This window comes from Petaurus breviceps, unplaced genomic scaffold (genome assembly GCF_028583685.1).
Source record: "Petaurus breviceps papuanus isolate PSGF00001 unplaced genomic scaffold, PetGlider_PUasm1.0 90466, whole genome shotgun sequence".
Classification (NCBI taxonomy): domain Eukaryota; kingdom Metazoa; phylum Chordata; class Mammalia; order Diprotodontia; family Petauridae; genus Petaurus; species Petaurus breviceps.
In genome coordinates, this window is record NW_027187260.1 from 1,722,449 (window position 1) to 1,742,257 (window position 19,809).

The 19,809-nt window shown below is 37.3% G+C and overlaps 1 protein-coding gene across 2 annotated transcripts in view; it reads left to right on the forward strand.

The window, feature by feature from the left end:
- Positions 1-19,809, forward strand: part of NVL (nuclear VCP like) — a 604,731-nt gene that overhangs the window by 503,094 nt on the left and 81,828 nt on the right. Inside the window, exons 4-7 of one of the 2 annotated variants that reach the window (XM_069062595.1) lie at positions 6,179-6,231; positions 6,311-6,410; positions 8,049-8,106; positions 13,363-13,626. In XM_069062595.1, coding sequence (XP_068918696.1) covers positions 6,179-6,231; positions 6,311-6,410; positions 8,049-8,106; positions 13,363-13,626 — 475 coding nt within the window. The remainder of the gene's footprint in view (positions 1-6,178; positions 6,232-6,310; positions 6,411-8,048; positions 8,107-13,362; positions 13,627-19,809) is intronic. The other variant, XM_069062596.1, reaches the window with a different exon arrangement.

Consider the following 19,809-nt stretch of genomic DNA (forward strand, 5'->3'; position numbering starts at 1 on the left):
AAAAAAAAAGAAAATGACAAATGATGGAGGGGCAGTGGGAAAACAGGTATGGTAGTGTACTTTTTTTTGGAGGGAGGAGGGCAGGGCAGTTGGGGTTAAGTGACTTGCCCAAGGTCACATAGCTAGTAAGTGTTAAGTGTCTGCATCTGGATTTGAACTCAGGTCCTCCTGACTCCAGGGCTGGTGCTCTATTCACTACGCCACTAGCTGCCTCTGGTAGTGCACTTTTAGTTGTACTGTTAATTGGTTTAGTACATAGATTCCCAAAGTGGATGGTACTTCCCCCTGGGGGTTTGGGGCGTGGGGCAGTAGTAGCCTCTGGTGTAATTGAGGGGTGTTAAGTAAAAATAAGGGTTAACTTAATCCCAGAGGGATACTGATCATTATTATTTTTTTTTTTTGAAAAGAGGGTGGTAAGCCAAATAAGAATGATTTGGGAAAGACATTCTAGAAAGCAATTTAGAACTTTCCCCTAAAATTACTAAACTGTGCATTTATATCCTGTGATCAACCCATCTGTTCCACTCTAATAGGTCTATACCCCCCAAAAAATCAAAGAAAGAGGAAAAAGACATATACAAAAATACTTATAGCAGCTTTTTTTGTGGTAGCCAAAAATTGGAAATTAAGGAAGTATCCTCCAATTGGGAATGGATTAATCAAATTGTGGTGTGTAAGTGTAATGGAATATTATTATTCCACAAGAAATGATGGAGTGGACTGTTTCTGAGGAAGCTGTGAAGACCTATAGTCACAGTTTGTACAGTGTTAACATGGAGAAAAAGAACTTTGGAAGATTTTAGAACTCTGATCGATGAAGTGAGATACCCCAAGTCCAAAGGACTGAGGATGAAATATGACACTCATCTGCTTCCAGAGAGGTGATGCACTGAAAATGCAGAGACAGGCATACTTTTTTGGACAAAGACAGTTTATTTTATTGGACTATGCAGTTACAGGTTCAGGGATTTTTCTTCAGCTCACTTTTTGTCCTGGGGGCAAGGGGAGTGATTAGTATGAAACACAGTAATAAAATAAATAAGCAAACAAATAAATAAATGAGCCTGAATTAGCAGCACTAACAAAAAAGAAAACCTAAAAAGATTATCAAGAAATGGAAGGCTCATGTTAAATTCTGAAGAACAGGTGAAATGGATGGTCTTTGAAATTAGACCATTGAATTGAAGAATTAGGGGGTCATTGATTTACCTGATCTCCCCTAAGATGTTAGTGTTTTCCTCTTTTCAGTTATCTTGTATTTATAGTGTATGTACATTGTCTATGTATGTAAATTCCTTAAAGGCAAGAATTGTTTTGTTCCAGAATTTGTATTCTCAATGCCTGGTTCAGGGCATAGGACATAGTAGATGCTTAATAAATAGAATACTTCATTGTTATTGGAGGTACAGGATTCTGAAGTGCGAATCGGGAGATGCTGAAATTCAGTACATCTTATTCAGCATAGTATAGTGTAAAATGCTGGATTTAGAGTTAGATGTTATGGCTTCTAATCTAGACTATTGTCTAGATTATTATTGTCTGTGTAACTTTGGGCAAAAAGCTTAATTTTTTTGTGCCTCTGTTTCCTCATCCATAAAATGAGGGATTTAGACTCAGAGGTCCCTCCCAGATCTAAATCTGTGATCTTATTTAGGGTTGGACAAATTCTGCCTTCCTTAGTCAGCTGAACATATTGAAATTTACTGTTTTTACTTTATGTTGAACTGCCTTTTTCCTTAGATTTTAAGCTTGTTAGGGGCTGGTCTATGATTTCAGAACTTTCCTTAGTGCTTGTGCTACCTGATCCTGAAATAATAGAGTTGGAACAGATCTTAGAAGTTATTTAATCCAACTATCATAGTATTGTGTGGTGTGTGCCTAGTGTTTTCATGAACAAACAATACATGGCTAAGAAGATAGTGATCTTTTTATTTATGGTGGTGTAATTTTATACTTAAACAACTTTGACCAAAGTTAGCAAAACAAATTGTTCCCACTGTAAACCTTGTTCTAAACCCTGACTTTGCCTGAGGCAAGAAAAAGCTAGATTAATACCTTTTGCATTGTATTAAATGAATTGAGTAAAAAAAATAGCCCTGCTAGCCTAATGTGATTTTAGTTTGTTTAGGTGTTATATCACCCAAAGCACTAAGAGACCTTTAACTGGTAAATTCAACCACTGAACTTTATTGCATAAAGTTTAATTAGACATTTGAAAGATTTATAACTTAAGTGGTTTTTGTTGCTATGTTTTACTGAAGAAACTATTACAGTAATCATTTAGATTTCTTGGCTTAGTTTTGAAGCAGGGTCATTTTTTAGTGGAAAGAAATAAGCTTCTCGGGGGCGGAGCCAAGATGGTGGAGTAGAAGCAGGACCTCCCCACTGCTCCTGCTTCCACCTTCCCCAATCCATGTAAAAAGGTGACTCTAAGCAAACTTTGGAGCTTCAGAACCCACAAAATGACACAGAGAAGCTAACCTCCCGCTGAGGACAGCCGGGCAGGCCCACCAGTGCAGCACTCTGGGAGCCTGAGCCCAGCCCCACACTGAGGCTTTAGCCTGACCAGCCGCCAGCCAGAGGGACTCCAGATCAACAGCAGCTGTGGCCATTTCCAGATTTATCAACACATAAATGCGAAGGACAAAGTGAGAGGTCAGTGCAGTCTGGACTTTGGGACAAGTAAGTGGGAGTGCATGGCTTTTGCCTCCGGGAGCGAGAAGCCCTGAGATGCAGGCACAGCCAGCCAGCACCACGTGGAAGCTGCAGCTCCTGGCCTGCAGAGTGTAGGGGGACCAAGCACCAGTCTGAGAGGTAATCGCTCTTGCTTTAACCTGCTTGGATCTGGATTGCAGTCTAGGGTGGAGGTCCTGGGGTATATGTCCAGCTTGCCAGAGCGTGTGGAGACCTCAGAGAGGGTACCCATCTAATACCTCCGGCAGCTGAGAAAACCCCAGTGTTTGGTACGAAGCTCCCCTGTCTGGTAGTAGAGTCCTACTGTGGCAAAAAGCCCAGGGGTCAAGTGACTGAGGGGCGACATGACCAGGCAAAGGAAACAAAGCAGACAGAAGATTCCAACATTACACTCCTATTTTGGGGACAAAAAGGAGCAAAGCATGGAACAGCAGGAAGACAGTGAAGACAGAACTCCTGCACCAAAAGCTTCCAAGGAAAATATGAGCTGGTTACAGGCCATAGAGGACCTTAAGAAGCAGATAAGAGAAGTGGAAGGAAAATTGGGGAGAAAAATGAGAACAATGCAAGAAAATTATAAAATGAGAGTCAACAGTCTGACCGAGGAAAATAACACTTTAAAAAACAGACTGACTCAAATGGCAAAAGAGGCTCAAAAAGTCAGTGAGGAGAAGAATGCCTTAAAAAGTCGAATTTGCCAGACGGAAAAAGAATCTCAAAAGCTCAATGAGGAGAATCATGGCTTCAGAATTAGACTGGAGCAAATGGAAGCTAATGACTTTATGAGAAATCAAGATGCTGTTAAACAGATCCAAACAAATGAAAGAATAGAAGGCAATGTGAAATATCTCATGGGAAAAACCACTGACCTGGAAAATAGATCCAGGAGAGATAATTTAAAAATTACTGGACTACCTGAAAGCCATGATCAAAGTAAGAACCTAGATATCATCTTCCAGGAAGTTCTCAAAGAAAACTGCCCTGATGTTTTAGAACCAGAGGCCAAAATAGAGGTTGAAAGAATCTACCAATCACCTCCTGAAAAAGATCCCAAAAAGAAAACTCCTAGGAATATTATAGCCAGGTTCTGGAATTCCCAGATTAAGGAGAGAATATTACAAGCAGCCAGGAAGAAACTATTTGAATATTGTGGAAACACAATCAGGATAACTCAGGATCTGGCCACTTCTACCCTGAGGGATTGAAGGGCTTGGAATATGATATTCCAGAGGGCAAAGGATCTGGGATTAAAACCAAGAGTCACCTACCCAGTAAAACTGAGTATCATGTTTCAGGGGACAATATGGTCATTCAGTGGAATAGAGGACTTTCAAGCATTCTTGCTGAAAAAACCAGAGTTGAACAGAAAATTTGACATTCAGATACAAGAAGCATGAGAAGGTAAACAGGGAAAAGAAATCATAAGGAACTTATCAAAGTTGAACTCTTAACATTCCTACATGGAAAAACAATCATTGTAACTTATGAAACTTTTCTCAGTAGTTGAAGGGAATAAAATTTTATATATATATATGAGGATATATGAATACATATGTGAATGTGTGTATATATATGTTTACAGGTATACATAAATAGAGGGCACAGGACCAATTTAATAGGAAGGGATGATACTTAAAAGGTGAAATTAAGAGGTGACAGAGGAATGTAATGAGAGGAGATGGGGAGAGACAGAATCAGCTAATCTATCTCATACAGAAGAGGCAAGGGGAAATTGTTATAATGGAGGGGAAGAAAAGGAAGGCAAAAGGGAATGGGTCAACCTTATTCCCATTGAATTTGGCTTGAGGAGGGAATGGAATACACACTAAATAGGGTATCTCACCCTACAGGAGAGTAGGGGGAAGGGGATGAGAAGGGGGATGATGGAAGGGAGGGCAGGTTGGGGGGGAGGGAAGTTGGAAGCACCCACTTTTGAAAAGGGACGGGATCAAAGTAGGGAATAGAACAAGTGGGAGGTGGATAGGAGGGAGGGAAATATAGTCAGTCTTTTACAATATATCTACTATGTTATTATTTTACATTAGCCACACATGTACATCTTATACTGAACTGCTTATCTTCCCAGTAAGGGTGGGTGACAAGGGAGGAAGTGAATGAATCTGGAATTCAGTTTTAAAATCAAATATTTGAATATGTATGTATATATATATGTGTGTGTGTGTATATATATACACTATTATCAATACTATTTTACATGTAATTGGGAAATAAGATATACAGGCACTGGGGCATAGAGATCCACTGGAAAAGTCGAAAGGGTATGGGAGAAAATATGGGAGAGAGCAGATTGGAGGAGGGGATGTCCTATAGGACTGCTATTTGGGGGGGTGGGTAGGGGGAAAACGGGGAGAAAATTTGTAACTCAAAATCTGGCGGAAATGAATGATGTAAATCAGAAGTTAAATAAAGCATTTGGAAAAAAAAAGAAATAAGCTCCTCTTAGTGAATTTGTTTTGGGTTTTGCAATATAAAACCAGGGTGGAACAACATTCCCTTGAACTTCTTATTCTTTAAAATGTATTGTGTTCTGCGGATTATAGTTATTTGGTGAAGCTTATTCCCCTAATATATTGCAAGCATAGCCAAGTCCAGAATGACCCTCTTTCCATAAACTTTGAACCACCTCACTACCTTGTAAGATGAAAGCTTCTTAAATCAAGGATTATTTCATTCTTGTTTGTGTATCATAGTATAATACCTAACATGTATTAGGTTTTTAATAAATGTTTTCTTTTAATTAATAAATGTGGGGTTGAATTATCACTTTAAAATACCCTTCTCTTTAGGTCAGTTTCTTGGATATGATATTTGGGAAGATGCTCACTATTGACTCCCCAGAACTTTGTCTGTCTTGTCATAGAAGATCAGGAAGCTCATTCCACCTCTGGACTACTTCGTATATTAGAAGTCCCTCTACCCCTGCAGCTTCTCCCTTTGATTGACTGGTGCATGTCAGAACTTCTGTGTTGAGGAATGTCTTCATTCTTCTTCAGGCTGTACTCCTGACTCTTCAAAGGACTCTCTGTACCATACCTTCCTAATGGGTACCTTAATCTCCACCCCTTAGACCTTCCTAGTTTTTCAACTATCTATATGTTTTTATATATGGTCTTACTCCTTTAGATTGGCAGGTTGTTGAGGGCAGGGACTGACTGCTTATATCTGTATTCCCAGCACTTAGCACATAGTAATCCTGACACATGTTAAGAATTTAAAAATAGGGGTGGCCAGGTAGCACAGCGAGTAAGAGCACTGGCTCCAGTGTCGGGATGACCTGGGGATCAAATCCAGCTCAGATACTTAGCACCACACCCCGAAATAACTGGCCGTTTAACCTTGAGCAAGTTACTTAAACCCGATTGCTTAAAAATAAAAAATAAAAATTAAAAAAAAAGAATTTAAAAATGCTTGCTGACTAGCTGGCAGTATCTACTCTGCTAAACTTATTTATATTATCTTTCAGTCTTGATTATGGCCGAAGGAAGAAAAATGCTTTTAGAATTCAAGTAGAAAAAGGTGAGTTTCCTGATATGTGTTGAACTACTACAACTGTTATAGAAAACATTCTCTTATTTAACGGAAACTTCTTTTCTAGTTTTTAGCATAATCAAGAGAGAGAAGGAACTTGAAGACTTAACCGAATTAGAGGATGAACATTTGGCAAAAAGAGCAAGAAAAAGCCAAGAGTTTAATGAGTAAGTATTAGAAAATAGGTGATTTTATTTATTAATTTTTTTCATTCTCAACTTAGAGATCATTTCCATATTCATAGCAGAACAGAAAAAGTAGATTATGTTTTTAAAAATTAATCTCCTTTTCATAATACTTGCCTTTTAAAAAAAAAAAACGTATAGGCTTTATTTTAAGTTTCCTTGAAAAAATAAAATCTCCAATATTGAAGTCAGGGGAGCCCAGACTTCTTGCCCTTTCTGTAGGACCTCCTGAGTTGACCAGTGAATAGAAAAGTAGCCTTACTTTTACATTTTAAACTAGTTCCCAGTCACGGGATTATCTCCAGTGGAAAACTTGAAACTTTTTAGCTGGTTGAGGCATAGTAGTACAAAGAATCAAAGAAGACAGTAGCTTTGGTTTACCCTCAGGTTATTTGCCTTATCTCTGACTAGGACAAAAGAACTTCAGAGGTGAAAGGTTCGCTACCAGGAGCTAGGCTAGGAAGCAAGGCAGTGAACCTAATCAGCATACTAGGTGGCCTAAAAGCCAGAAATCTACCTGACTTCAAATTTAAGAAGTCAGTGTTCTGGTTCTGGCCCTGCATTAGCTGACTTGCTTACACAACTGCTGCTGATGAACTTAAGTTACCTACTGCTCTAGGCTGAGGCAGGAAACAAATTCTATGTGGAACCTGTTTTTGGAAAGAAAATCCTTCATGACTGTTCTGTTATCTGGTTTTACTGTCCATTAGTGTGCTTGCCTCCTTAAAAAAAGTAGATAATACTTCCACATTACTTAAATTCCACTGTTTATATGTGCTTTCTTCTAAACTTCCTTCTGTTTTCCCTTGTGCATTTAAAAAAAATGTTTCAGTAGTCATCTTTTATTTGTAGCACCATTGCTAGCCCAGTCAAAATTAATCCACCTAATTGTCCAGATTCATTGTTTCTTTCTGCACCTTGTGTCCATTAACTCTATGTCTGTTGACAAGTAATGTTATTTATAGTAATGTACTTTTATACTTTTCCTTCAGTGGACTTGTAAAAGTTTGTTTGGTTATTGTATTGATCAGAGTTAGGCTTTTCAGAGTTTTTTTTCTCTTTACATCATTTTTGTACATGTATAAATTGTTCTCCTAGTTATGCTTATTTCACTTTTCATCAGTTTATAATACCCAAGATTCTTGGAAGAGAGGAGGAAGATGATAGCTGACATTTCAACAGCACCAGTGTCAAGCACTGTGCTGAGTGCTTTTGCAGTATCTCATTTGAACCTCATAACAATTGTGGGAGGTAGATCCTATTTTATCCCCATTTTACAAGTGAGGAAACTGAGGCACAGAGAAGTTAGGTGATTTGCCATGGTCACACAGCTGGTTAAAATGTGTGAGATCACATTTGAACTCAGGTCTTCCTGATTCCACTGTCTCACCTAATGACCCCAGAAAAAGTCTTCTCTTTTATTATTTCTTGCTTTATTGTTCCCTTTTTTGGTTAATTTGGAGTACAATACTCATAAAAGAGGTATAGCTGATCACTCTTGGTCTGGTTATTTCATTTCATATATTAAATTTATCAATTGTATGAATATTTTTTAAAGAATGCTATCCTGGCCCTCAAAAATTTGTGTTAAAGATATTCTTTTTCCTATCTTTACTTAAGACATATAGCAAACAAAACAGATGATGATTCAGATGTGGAAGATTTCCCAGATCAACAGGTGAGTCATATATTTTAGCTACCACATTTTTTTTTCCTTTTTGGAGGGCAGTTGGGGTTAAGTGACTTGCCCAAGGTCACATGGCTAGTTTTTTAAGTGTCTGAGGTCACATTTGAACTCAGGTCCTCCTGACTCCAGGGCTGGTGCTCTATTCACTGTACCACCTAGCCGCCCCCTACCACATTTAAAAAAAAAATAAACCACTGAACTTGGCAAGCATTATTATTGACAAATATTAATTTAACATTGTTTACAGGGTACTATCTTAGTACACATGTCAGATTATTTAGGAATTATTTACCTTTCTCATATATGTGTTTATAATTAAAGTGGTCAGGTAGAGAATGGTGGCAAGTGGGGAAGGAGTAACAAAAATAGGATGGAGAAGCTATTTGTAATCATATGGAACTGATAACCTTAATCAGACTTCATGAAAGGAAAAATAAATTTTTTAAAATATTCATGGATCATTTTTTAAAAAACAATTTAGATCAACCTTTTGAACTTAGTGTTAAGAAAAAGATGCCATTTAAATTTAAACCCTTTTTTGTATTTATATGATCGTATTTGTTCTAGGAGCTATACAGCTACCACCCTAGTACAGGTTCTTAACGCCTCTTGTCTAGGCTATTGCAGTAAAGTACCTTATTTGTACTCTCAGTCTCAAGTCTGTCCCCTATCTCATCTGTCTGCCAACGTGATGTTCTTTTATTTTTTTAAGCAGTTGGGGTTAAGTAACTTGCCCGAGTTTACATGGCCAGTTATTTTGTGTGAGTATCTGAGGCCAGAACCAATCCTGGGTCTCCGGCACTCTTACTGCGCCACCCAGCCGCCCCTAACGTGATATTCTTAAAGAATAGGTTTGATGCTCAGTAAACTTCGGTGGTCTCTCCGTTACCTCGAGGATCAAATATGAACTCCTCTGTTTGGGATATAAAACCATTTTCAACCTGAACCCAAACTACCTTTCCTACATATTTTATGCATAACTACATTTGGAAGATGGTGTCAATATTTGATTGCCCAGAGAAGTTCATCAGTATCATATACTGGTTCCATGATGGCATGCCGGCATGGATTCTGAAAAATGGGTGATGCTCTAGTCCTTTCCCTGTCATCAGTGTAGTGAAGCAGGGTTTTGTGCTTGCTCCCTTGTTTTTTAGCATGATGCTCTCAGCATTGTTGTCAGACGCCTTCAAGAGAAAAGAAATGGCATCAAGGTCAGTTATTAAACGTGGAAAGGCTAGAGCCAGTACTAAAGTGGAGGGAGAGTTGGTGTGTGACTTTTTGTTCACAAATGATTGCACGCCCAGTGCAGCCTCTGAGACTAAGATGCAAGAATTGATTCTCTGCCACTTGTGCTAATTTTGGCCTTAAAGTTAACACCAAGAAAACAGGTTCTCAGTCAGCCAGTACTGCACCATCCACATGTGGAACCATCAGTTACAGCAAATGGATAGAATCTGAATGCTGTGGATAATTTCACTTACCTTGGCAATGCTTTCTAGGTACGTCCACATAGATGATGAGGTTGATGCATGCATTGCTAGAGTTTAGCTCACTGTTTAGGAGGCTCCACAGGGAATTGTGGGAGAGAAGAGGTATTAAGCTGCCTATCATACTGAAGGTCTACAGAGTTGTTATGCTGACTCCATTGTTGTATGCCTGTGAAACCTGGACAGTCTATCAGCATCATGCCAGGAAACTGAATTGTTTCCATCTGAATTGTATTAGGAAGATTCTGAAGAACATCTGGCAAAATAAGGTGCTGGACATTGAGATCCTTTCTTGAGCTGATCTGCCAAATAGTCAAACTCTACTGCAGAGAGTACAACTCTGATGGGCTAGCCATGTTGTTCAAATGCCAAATGTATGCTTGTCTAAAACTGCTTTATGAAGAAGTCACGTGTGTACTGGAGGTCAGAAGAAGTGATACAAGGAAACTTTCAGAGTCTCTGAAGAATTTTGGCATCAATTGTGAGACATGGGAGACACTGGCATAGGACTGTCCAAGATGGTGTACCCACATCAAAGAACGCTCTGTGCTCTGTGAGCAAAATAGAGTTGCAGTATCTGAAAAGAAATGTGAGAGGCATAAATTTACAGACAATTCCATTCCAAATATTCATATGGATTACTCGTTACCAATCTGTGGTAGAGCCTTCTGAGTATATATTGGTCTAAACAGCCAACTTCAGACACACTTGGCCTTGACCCTGACCTAGTGATGTAATTTTGTTCCTCTTTGAATGTAAAGAATGACAGACAGCCACAAAACCACCCCTCACACACTGTGCTCCTGCCAGACTGACTTTTTTCCCCTCTCGTTGCTATGCCTTTGTACTGGCTGTCTTGCATTCCTGGGATGCACTCTCTTGTAACTGTGCCTATTAGGACCCCTGGTTTCCTTCAGAACTTGAGGGATGGGGGATATACCACTTCCTGTATAACACCTTTCTTGATCCTCCTAGCCGTTCTTCCCTTCACACACACACCCCCCCCATTACCTTTTATTTCATGTATGTTTTGTATCAATATATGTGTATATAGGTTTTTTTCACTTGAAAGAATGGAAGCTCATTTATGGCAGGGACTGTTTGATTTATGTTTTTATATCCTTAGCACCTGACTTAATGTAAATTTGCACATAATAACTATAATAAATTAACTAGACATAAAGAGCTTTTATGTATGACATACTTTGACATGCCTAGGTATTACAAAAGACACTGGAGAAATACATTAGTTTGAACCTTTGAATAATGCAGATATTTATTATCTTCTAGAATTCAAGCTAGGTTGGCTCTGTTAATGGATTAGAAATTGCCATTTTCCTTTGTGAATTTTAAGGAATAATCAGTTCATAGTTACTAGCAATAGTATTTGACTATTCTTTGTATAAGAATCCTGGAATTTTTTTTTTAATTATCCCAGGATCTAGTATTGTAATTTGCATATTGTAGTCATTTAATGAATTGTTGCTGAGTCAGTCAAAAAGATTTATTAAGCCTTTATGCTTTGTTTAACACTGGGGTTACAAAGAAAGGTAAAAAAACACAATCCTATCCTTGAAGAACTCCTAGAAGGGGAGACCATATGCAGTTAACAGTTTATGTACCAGATGTGTCTGCAATAGATTGGAAGTAATTTCAGAGAAGCTACTAATGTGGGGAGGGATAAACAAAGGCATCCTTCAGAAGATGGGGTTTGAGCTGAGTCTTGAAGGAAGCCAGAGAAGCTAAAGAGGGGGAGGTGAAAAGGGAAGGGCATTCCAGACATGGGAAACATCCAGAGAAAAGACACAGAATTGGGAGATAGAAGGTCATGTTAAGGGAATAGCAAGTAGAACGATGTAGCTAGATTGGAGTGTGTGAAGAGTAAAATGAAAGAGTACTTGGGGGTGGTAGGGTGGTGGTGGAGGGAGTGAGTTAGGGAATCAATTAGATATAAAAGAGCCACTTTGCTTATAGTGAGGGAGGACTCACTTGAGGTTTTGGGATATATATTTTAGTGAACCAGTCGGCATGGTTTAATTATTTTCTCCAGATTTGTTAAGCAGCATGTTAATAGGAATGAAGGAATGTGATGGCGGGAGCGATTCCAAATTTGGGATTTAGCGAGGTGTGATGACAATAGAAAAAGTAGGCAAAGGATTTCAGTTTAGTGTAGAGTTGAACTGTTAGGGAAGAGAGGAGAGTAAGCTAGTTACAGGGATGATGGCCTAGGAAAGGACTAAACTGGAGAATAATTTTGAATGATGAGGAAGAATAGGTTTAGGGATCATAAGTCAAGGCAAGAAACATTTATTAAGAGCATTAAAATGGAGGTCCTAGGGATCTTTTGGGTGAGAAGGCTGGTGTGACATAGTGACTAAAGAAGTTAGTTAGGTAGGGGTGGCCAGGTGGCTCAGCGAGTAAGAGCACCAGCTCCAGTGTTGGGATGACCTGGAGATCGAATCCCGGGCTCAGACACTCAGCACCACACCCAGAAATAACTGGCCGTGTAACCTTGAGCAAGTTACTTAACCCCGATTGCTTAAAAAAAAAAAGTTAGTTAGGAGTGGGCCCTAGGAAGGAATGAAGGAATGTTAAAAGATTATAGTCAAAAAGGGGAATTTTATAGTTAATGAATGTGGAAATCAAGATCTTGGAAGTGATGGCAACATTAGGGGTGTAGCTGTCTTTATATATAGCAGAGTTGGTTTGGAGGAATAGATCATGGGAAATGAATAAATTAAGCAACTGGGGAGTTAGGATATGTGAGGAAAGAATCAGTGTGTATTTTGAAGTCCCCTACAATGATAAGAGATTATGATCAGGTAAAGGAATTTTGGAGTTTATGACTATTGGAATGCATCACTTTTGTATGATGCTGATCAAGGGTCTAAGTATCTGTGTATAGTAGAGGTGAAGTAGAGGAGTAGGTCAGTGGGACATAAATGGGTTGAATTGAATGACTTCAAAGGAGGGTCTTTAATGGAATATATATATAGAAGTCCCCAAATTATAGAATCACTCCTAATTAGATCTAGACAAAGGATCATACATTTATAGCTTGAGAGGACCTTAGTTATTTAGTTCAATACGTTCATTTTACCAGTGAAAGAACTGAAGCTCTGAAAGATTCAAGACCTTTGCCTAAGGTCCCACATATATACTAATAAATAATATAGGAAAGAACTTTTATATCTTAAGAGTTACTGGGTTATTAGTAATGATATGTAATATTAATATGTTATTTTCAAAAATATTGATGAAGTGTTTTTTTTTTTCACTCCCATCCTTTTACTTGAACTTAAACTACTGTTTTCAAAGATCCTTATTATATTAGGTCTTTTTTTCTGCTTTTCTTTTTAAGACTCTATGGCCCTCTTTGTCAATTTTACAAAATATATCAAAGCTTTGCTTTTATGTTACTTTTCTGTTAAAAAATTTTTTTCTCACTTCAGTTAGAATAGTTTAAGTTGTATGTTCTCAAAAAATGATGCTTCTTAATAATTCAGATATGAGAACACAATTTGTTTTATATCTGACATAAGGTCAGAGCTTTAGTGTGGTTCCTAGAGTTGAAAAGCTTTCATTTTATTTGGTTGACTGATATTAAGTAGTGAATAAGGAATTTTTATTGTAAACTTCTTGTTTGTGAAATCACTTTAGTGTTCAAATGTAAATATAAGTGTTGTGTCAAGACCCTTGCTAATATAGTTGGTCATATTTTTCTGAATGTGAATTCGTTTATATTCTTTATTTTTTGCAGTCTGCAAATCACATGAACAACTCTCTGCTGTCATTGTACCGGAAAGGAAATCCTGACATTTTACCAGAAAGTCCTGTAGTTGAACAAGACAAAAATAGTTTCTCTATGCCAAAGAATGCCTTCTCTTTCACAACACCTGCTTTTACCAGTGTATCTGAAGGTGGATGGTTTATTGACAAAACCCCAAGTGGAAAAAAAGAGAATACTTTTTTAGACCTTTCAGATGAACAGGGCAACTATAAGAAGCCAATTTCTAAGTTACAGGTATTTGCATTTTTATAGTTTACCCTTATTTTCCAGGAGCATACTGCAGCCTTCTGACTCATTGTCCTTAGGTTGATACTCTTTCAAGTAGACGTTTCTGCTGTATGAAAGAAATAGGATCTTGCTATATTGCCTTTAACCTGTTGATATTTAGTGGACTGGGGGTCAGGTTCTTATGGTATGATTGTCTTTTACTTGGTTGATGATTAGTCATGAGGGAAGGAGCTGTGAATACATGCTTTGTAAAATAATAATTTTTAATTCCAGATGTCGCAGTATGAATGGGTATATTGAGAAAATGACTATAATGAATAGGTATCACTGTTATCTGATTCTTTATAATGCTGTCATATAGAAGGGTGTTAAAGAAATGTATCATTGGGGCGGCTAGGTGGCACTGTGAGTAAAGTGCCGGCCCCTGAGTCAGGAGGACCTGGGTTCGGATCCGACCTCAGACACTTAATACAAAAAAAAAAAAACTTGGGCAAGTTACTTAACCCCAATTGCCCTCCAAAAGGCAAAAAAAAAAAAGAAAGGTGTCATTAACCAGACCCCTGCAACAACAGCACTGTCCTTCACCAGTGGACAGTATTCACTCTCTGTCTGCAGGACAGTCTCAGGGCTTCTTAGCCAAAAGCCAGGTTCCAGGACTTCTTCAACAACAGGACTGTCTTTCACCAGTGGACAAATCTGGCAAAACAACATCAAAACAGACAGACAAAGTACCAGCAAAACAGCCATGTCTCCTCAGTCCTTGGCAGCTCTGGGGGCAGGTCTCAAAAGTCCAGGGCAATTCAAAGTAGCCCTCAGCAATCCTCAGTCTCTCTCTCTGCCTCCACGTGGGTGCTGCTTCCAAAAAGGTCTTCCGCCTCTCTCTTGTCTCTCCAAATCTACGTCACCAGCTCCTCCCAGTTCAGGACTTTCTTTTCACATCAACAAGTCCATCCCACAGGTGGGATTAACAAGCTCTGGGTTTTAACACAATCAATTTGAAAACCAAGCCCAATACAGGGGAATCTCCACATTCCATTACTATCACATTAGGTGGAATATGCCTTTTTTCTTTCCCTTGACTTTGTCATCAGTAATTTTTTTTCTTTTCTTTCTTTTTAATTAATTAATTTGTTTACTTTTAGTTTACATGATTCAATTCCACAATTCCTTGAGTTTCACATTTTGTCCTCCTCCCTCCCCTCCCCCCCATGGCAGCATATAGTCAAGTATAGGATCTGTAAATACTTTCACATTATATTAGTCAGGTTATAAAGACGGTTGTATCAGATAGAAAGAAAAATGGTAAAGAGGATATAAAACCAAACAAGAAAAGGAAAAAGATCAGGTATTTTGCTTCCATATGGATATAGACTTAGTTCTTTCTAGTTCTTTCTCTGGATGCACACATTTCTCTCCATCATGAGTCTTTTGGGATTGACATATATCACTGCATTGCTGAGAAGAGGCCAGTCTATCCAAGTTGGTCATCACACATACATTGTGTCTGTAATTGTGTACAAATTTCTCCGGGTTCTACTCTTCTCACTCAGCATCAGTTCGTATAAGCCTCTCCAGGTAAATATGAAGACCATCTGCTCGTCGTTTCTTATAGCACAATAGTATTCCATAACATGCATATCCCACAACTTGTTCAGCCATTTCCCAATTGATGGGCACCAATTAATTTCCAATTCTTTGCCACCACAAAAAGAGCTGCTATAAACATTTTTGTACATAAGGGTCTTCCTCCCACTTCTATGATCTCTTTGGAATATAATCCTAGGAGTGGTATTGCTGGGTCAAAGGGTATGAAATTATTTATAGCCCTTTGGGCATAATTCCAAATTGCTCTCCAGAAAGGCTGGATCAGTTCACAACTCCACCAGCAATGCATTAGTGTTCTAATTTGCCCACATCCTCTCCAGCATTTGTCATTTTCCTGTTTTGTCATCTTAGTCAATCTGACTGGTGAGATGTGGTACCTCAGGGTTGTTTTGGTTTGCATTTCTCTAATCAACAGTGATTTAGAGCATTCTTCATGTGCTTATAGATATCTTTAATTTCTTTTTCTGAAAATTGCCTGTTCATATCCTTTGACCATTTATCAATTGGGGAATAACTTGTATTCTTATAAATTTGACTCAATTCTCTGTATATTTTAGAAATGAGTCTTTTGTCAGAGATATAGGTTGTAAAGATTCTTTCTCAATTTCCCACCTCCCTCTTAATCTTGGTTACGTTGGCTTTGTTTGTACAGAAGCTTTTCAATTTCATTTAGTCAAAATTATCCATTTTACGTTTTATAATGTTCTCTAATTCTTGTTCAGTCATAAAGTCTTTCCCTCTCCACAGATCTGACAGGTAAACTATTCCATATTTTCCGAGACTGCTTACAGTATCAACCTTTATACCTAGATCATGCACCCATTTAGACTTGATTTTGGTGTATGGTGTTAGATAATGGTCTATGCCCAGTTTCTGCCATACTATATTCCAGTTTTCCCAGCAGTTTTTGTCAAATAGTGAGTTCTTATCCCAAAAACTAGGGTCTTGGGGTTTATCAAACAATACATTACTATAGTCATTGACTTCTGAATCTCATGTGCCTAATCTATTCCATTGATCCACTTCTCTATTCCTCAGCCAGTACCAAGTAGTTTTGATGACTTCTGCTTTACAATACAGTTTGAAATCTGGTATAGCTAGTCCACCTTCCCTAGCATTTCTTTTCATTAATTCCCTTGATATTCTGGACCGTTTATTCTTCCAAATGAATTTTGTTACTATTTTTTCTAGCTCTATAAAGTAGTTTTTTGGTAAATTAATTGGTATGGCACTAAATATATAATTTAGGTATGTCATCAGTAATTAACATTACTGTTATTGGTATGATCAAGGAGAGAGTTTGCATTTTCTTTATATATCATATGATTTTCTTATTAACAGTGGATCCTATCAAGAATCTCTGCAAAGATTCTTGTGTACTGGCTACTGTAATGTAGAATAATATCTTAATATTGTTTGACCTATTTTTATTTGGTTGGAGAAATATCCCAAAGTTTCCTTTGACCTAACTTATAGATTGCTTTGGTTCCTGCTTGAGAGTATGAGACAATAGAACTAAATAGTTCAGTTCTAAATGACCCCAGAAAGATTGATTCTAAGTTGGGATTACAAATAAATTTCAGGCAAGTTCCTCTGTGCCCCTTATGAACTTAGGAAACTTAAGCTCCAGAGCTTAAGTTGATTCCTCAAGACTTATGTGTTCCAGGGCTGTACCTTTTATTATAATTTGGAAATAACTCACCTTAAGAGAGTAGGACCTTTAGCCCTCTGAATTTTCTTTTCTTGTGTCTAGTCTCTCACCTGATCTTTAGCCCTTACTTTCAAGATATTATTAGTCACCATTTTAGGTAGAAATTGCTAGGATCCTAGGCATCTTAAGCAACTGTCCAATAACACTACCTGTTTATCTGTTTAGCCCAAATTTCTCACTTTAAATTCAAATCCCCCTCCGCTGAGGTATTTGGCAAATTTTGTGATTTGTTTGAAAATTTTAAAAAAACCTGAGACACAACATAATTAACATTTCTGAAACCAGATAGTTTTGTAATTTAGAATTTCTGACAAACAGTTTAGTTATGGAGTAAACAATGTCAGAGCTTATTTAAGATTGCTACTACTTACCATTTTAGGAAAAGCACTATTTATTATTGTGCTTTCCAGTGTTTTTAATGTGAATGAGTATTGTCTTTTGTCAAAAGCTTTTTCTATATCTATTGAAATGATTATGTGATTTTGTTGTTAATATTGTCAATTATACTTAAAGTTTTCTTAAAATTGAATCAGCCTTACATTCCTGGTATAAATCCAGCTTGGTTATAGTGTATGATCTTTGAGATATTCTCACTTTGTGATATGACATTCTCCTTGCTAGGATTATATTCAAAATTTTTGAATCCATATTCATAAGGGAAAAAAATGACCTATAGTATTCTTTTTCTACTTTGACTGTCCCTAGTTTAGGTACCAAGACCATATTTTTGTGATAGAAGGATTTTGGTAGAATTTTATCTTTATTTTTTCTCTATTTCCTGTTCCGTTAATTTATGCAGTTTATGTTTTTGTCTTTTTTGTTTGTTTTTGCTTTTTGGAGGGCAGTTGGGGTTAAGTGACTTGCCCAAGGTCACACGGCTAGTATTTGTGTCTGAGGTCATATTTGAACTCCGGTCCTCCTGACTCCAGGGCTGGTGCTCTATTCACTGCACCACCTAGCTGCCCCGGTTTATATTTTTGTAATTATTCATCCATTTCATTTAGGTTATCAGCTTTATTGGCATATAATTAGCCAGAATAGCTCTGAATAATTGCTTTTATTTCATTGGTTGCAAATTTGCCTTTTTCATTTTTGATACTGATAATTTGGTTTTCTTTTTGATCAAAATTACCAGTGGTATATTTTATTTTATTTTATGTTTCTTTCAGAAAACTAGCTCCTGCTTTTGGGTTAATAGTGTTTTTTGTTTTTTTTTTAAAGTGACTTGCCCAAGGTCACACAGCTAGTAAGTGTTAAACATCTGAGGCTGGATTTGAACTCATGTCCTCCTGACTTCAGGGCTGGTGCTGTATTCATTGTGCCATCTAGCCGCCCCCTTAATTTAAGTTTTAAAATTTGTTAATTAAAAAAAATTTTTTCTTTTTTTGCAAACTGCATAACCAGTTTGTTGATCTGCTTTCTTTTATTGATGTAAACATTTAGAGATATAAATTTTCTCCTAAATACTGCTTTGGCTGCATCCCACAAATTTTGGTATTTTGTTTCTTTTTTTTTTTTTTATCTTTAATGAACTTTTTGATTGTTTCTGTGATTTGTTCTTTGAACCACTCATTCTTTAAGATTAAGCTGTGGTTTGAAATTGATTTTTAATCTATGATTTAAAACCTCTTTATCGAATGTAATTTTTTTTTGGCATGATGGTCAAGAAAAAAGATATTTTTAATTTTTGTACATTTGTGAGATTTTTATGCACTTACTCATGACTGGTTTTTGTGAATGCACCAAGCATAGTTGAGAAATAGGCATACTCCTTTCTATTTCTATTCAATATTTTCCAGAGGTCTGTCATACCGAACTTCTTATAAAATTCTAGTCATCTCTTTAAACTTATTTCTTGTTTATTTTATCATTATCTAGGTTTGAGGGTAAATTGGGGTCTTCCGCTATCCTAGTTTTACTATATTTTGTCCTAGAATTAATTTAACCATTCCTTTAAGAATTTAGATACTATGTCATTTGATGCATAAATGTTTTCAGTATTGATATTCATTAATTGTCTATGGTACCTTTTAGTTAAATGTAATTTCCTTGTTTATCTCTTGATTTAGGTCTTGTTTTTGCTTTTGCCTTTCCTGAGATCATTATTGCCATGCCTGCCTTTTTTTTTTCCACTTCTGCTGAGGCATAATAGATTCTACTCCACCCCTAATTTTAACTCAAGTGTGTTTCTTATAAACAGTATACAATTAGTTTTCAGTTAACAAAAGTGGACCAGTTTGCAGACTACCGTCCTGCTCCCTCCACAACTCTACAGGCTTCTGCAGTCAGAGTGGTTTCCATACCTATTTACAGTCAGGAGCCAGAGCCAGAGCCTAGACTGGTGTCAGGTCCTGTCACCTGCCCACCAGGGAGTTGAATTTGTATAAAGTGAACTTAGGTAATTCTAGAACGGTCTGTATTGTTGGATTCTGATTTCTAATCCTTTCTTATCTCCTTTTCCATTTTATGGGTGAGGTCATCCCATTTACATTCACTGTTATGATTGCTGTGATTTCCCTCCATCCTGTTCTATTATATATCCTTCTGTTTTTTTATCCTTTCTTCTCTTTGAGAGTCAGATGTTTGCTGACTAAGGTACTTTGGCCAGAAAGTTTTAACCCAGAAACCGATTTGACCTCCTTCTTGTGGCAATTAAATTGGTTAAATTTCTAGATCTTTTTTTCTGTTGTTAGTGAGTTCCAAATTTTCTCTCCTCCCCCCCTTGGGAAGGCAAGCAATTTGATATAGATTATACATGTGCAGTCATGCAAAACCTATTTCTGTGTAGTCATATTATGAAAGAAAACAGTTCACCCGTAAAACCACAAAAAGTTTAAAAAGTAGAAAAAAAAGTAATCTTTGATCTGCATTCA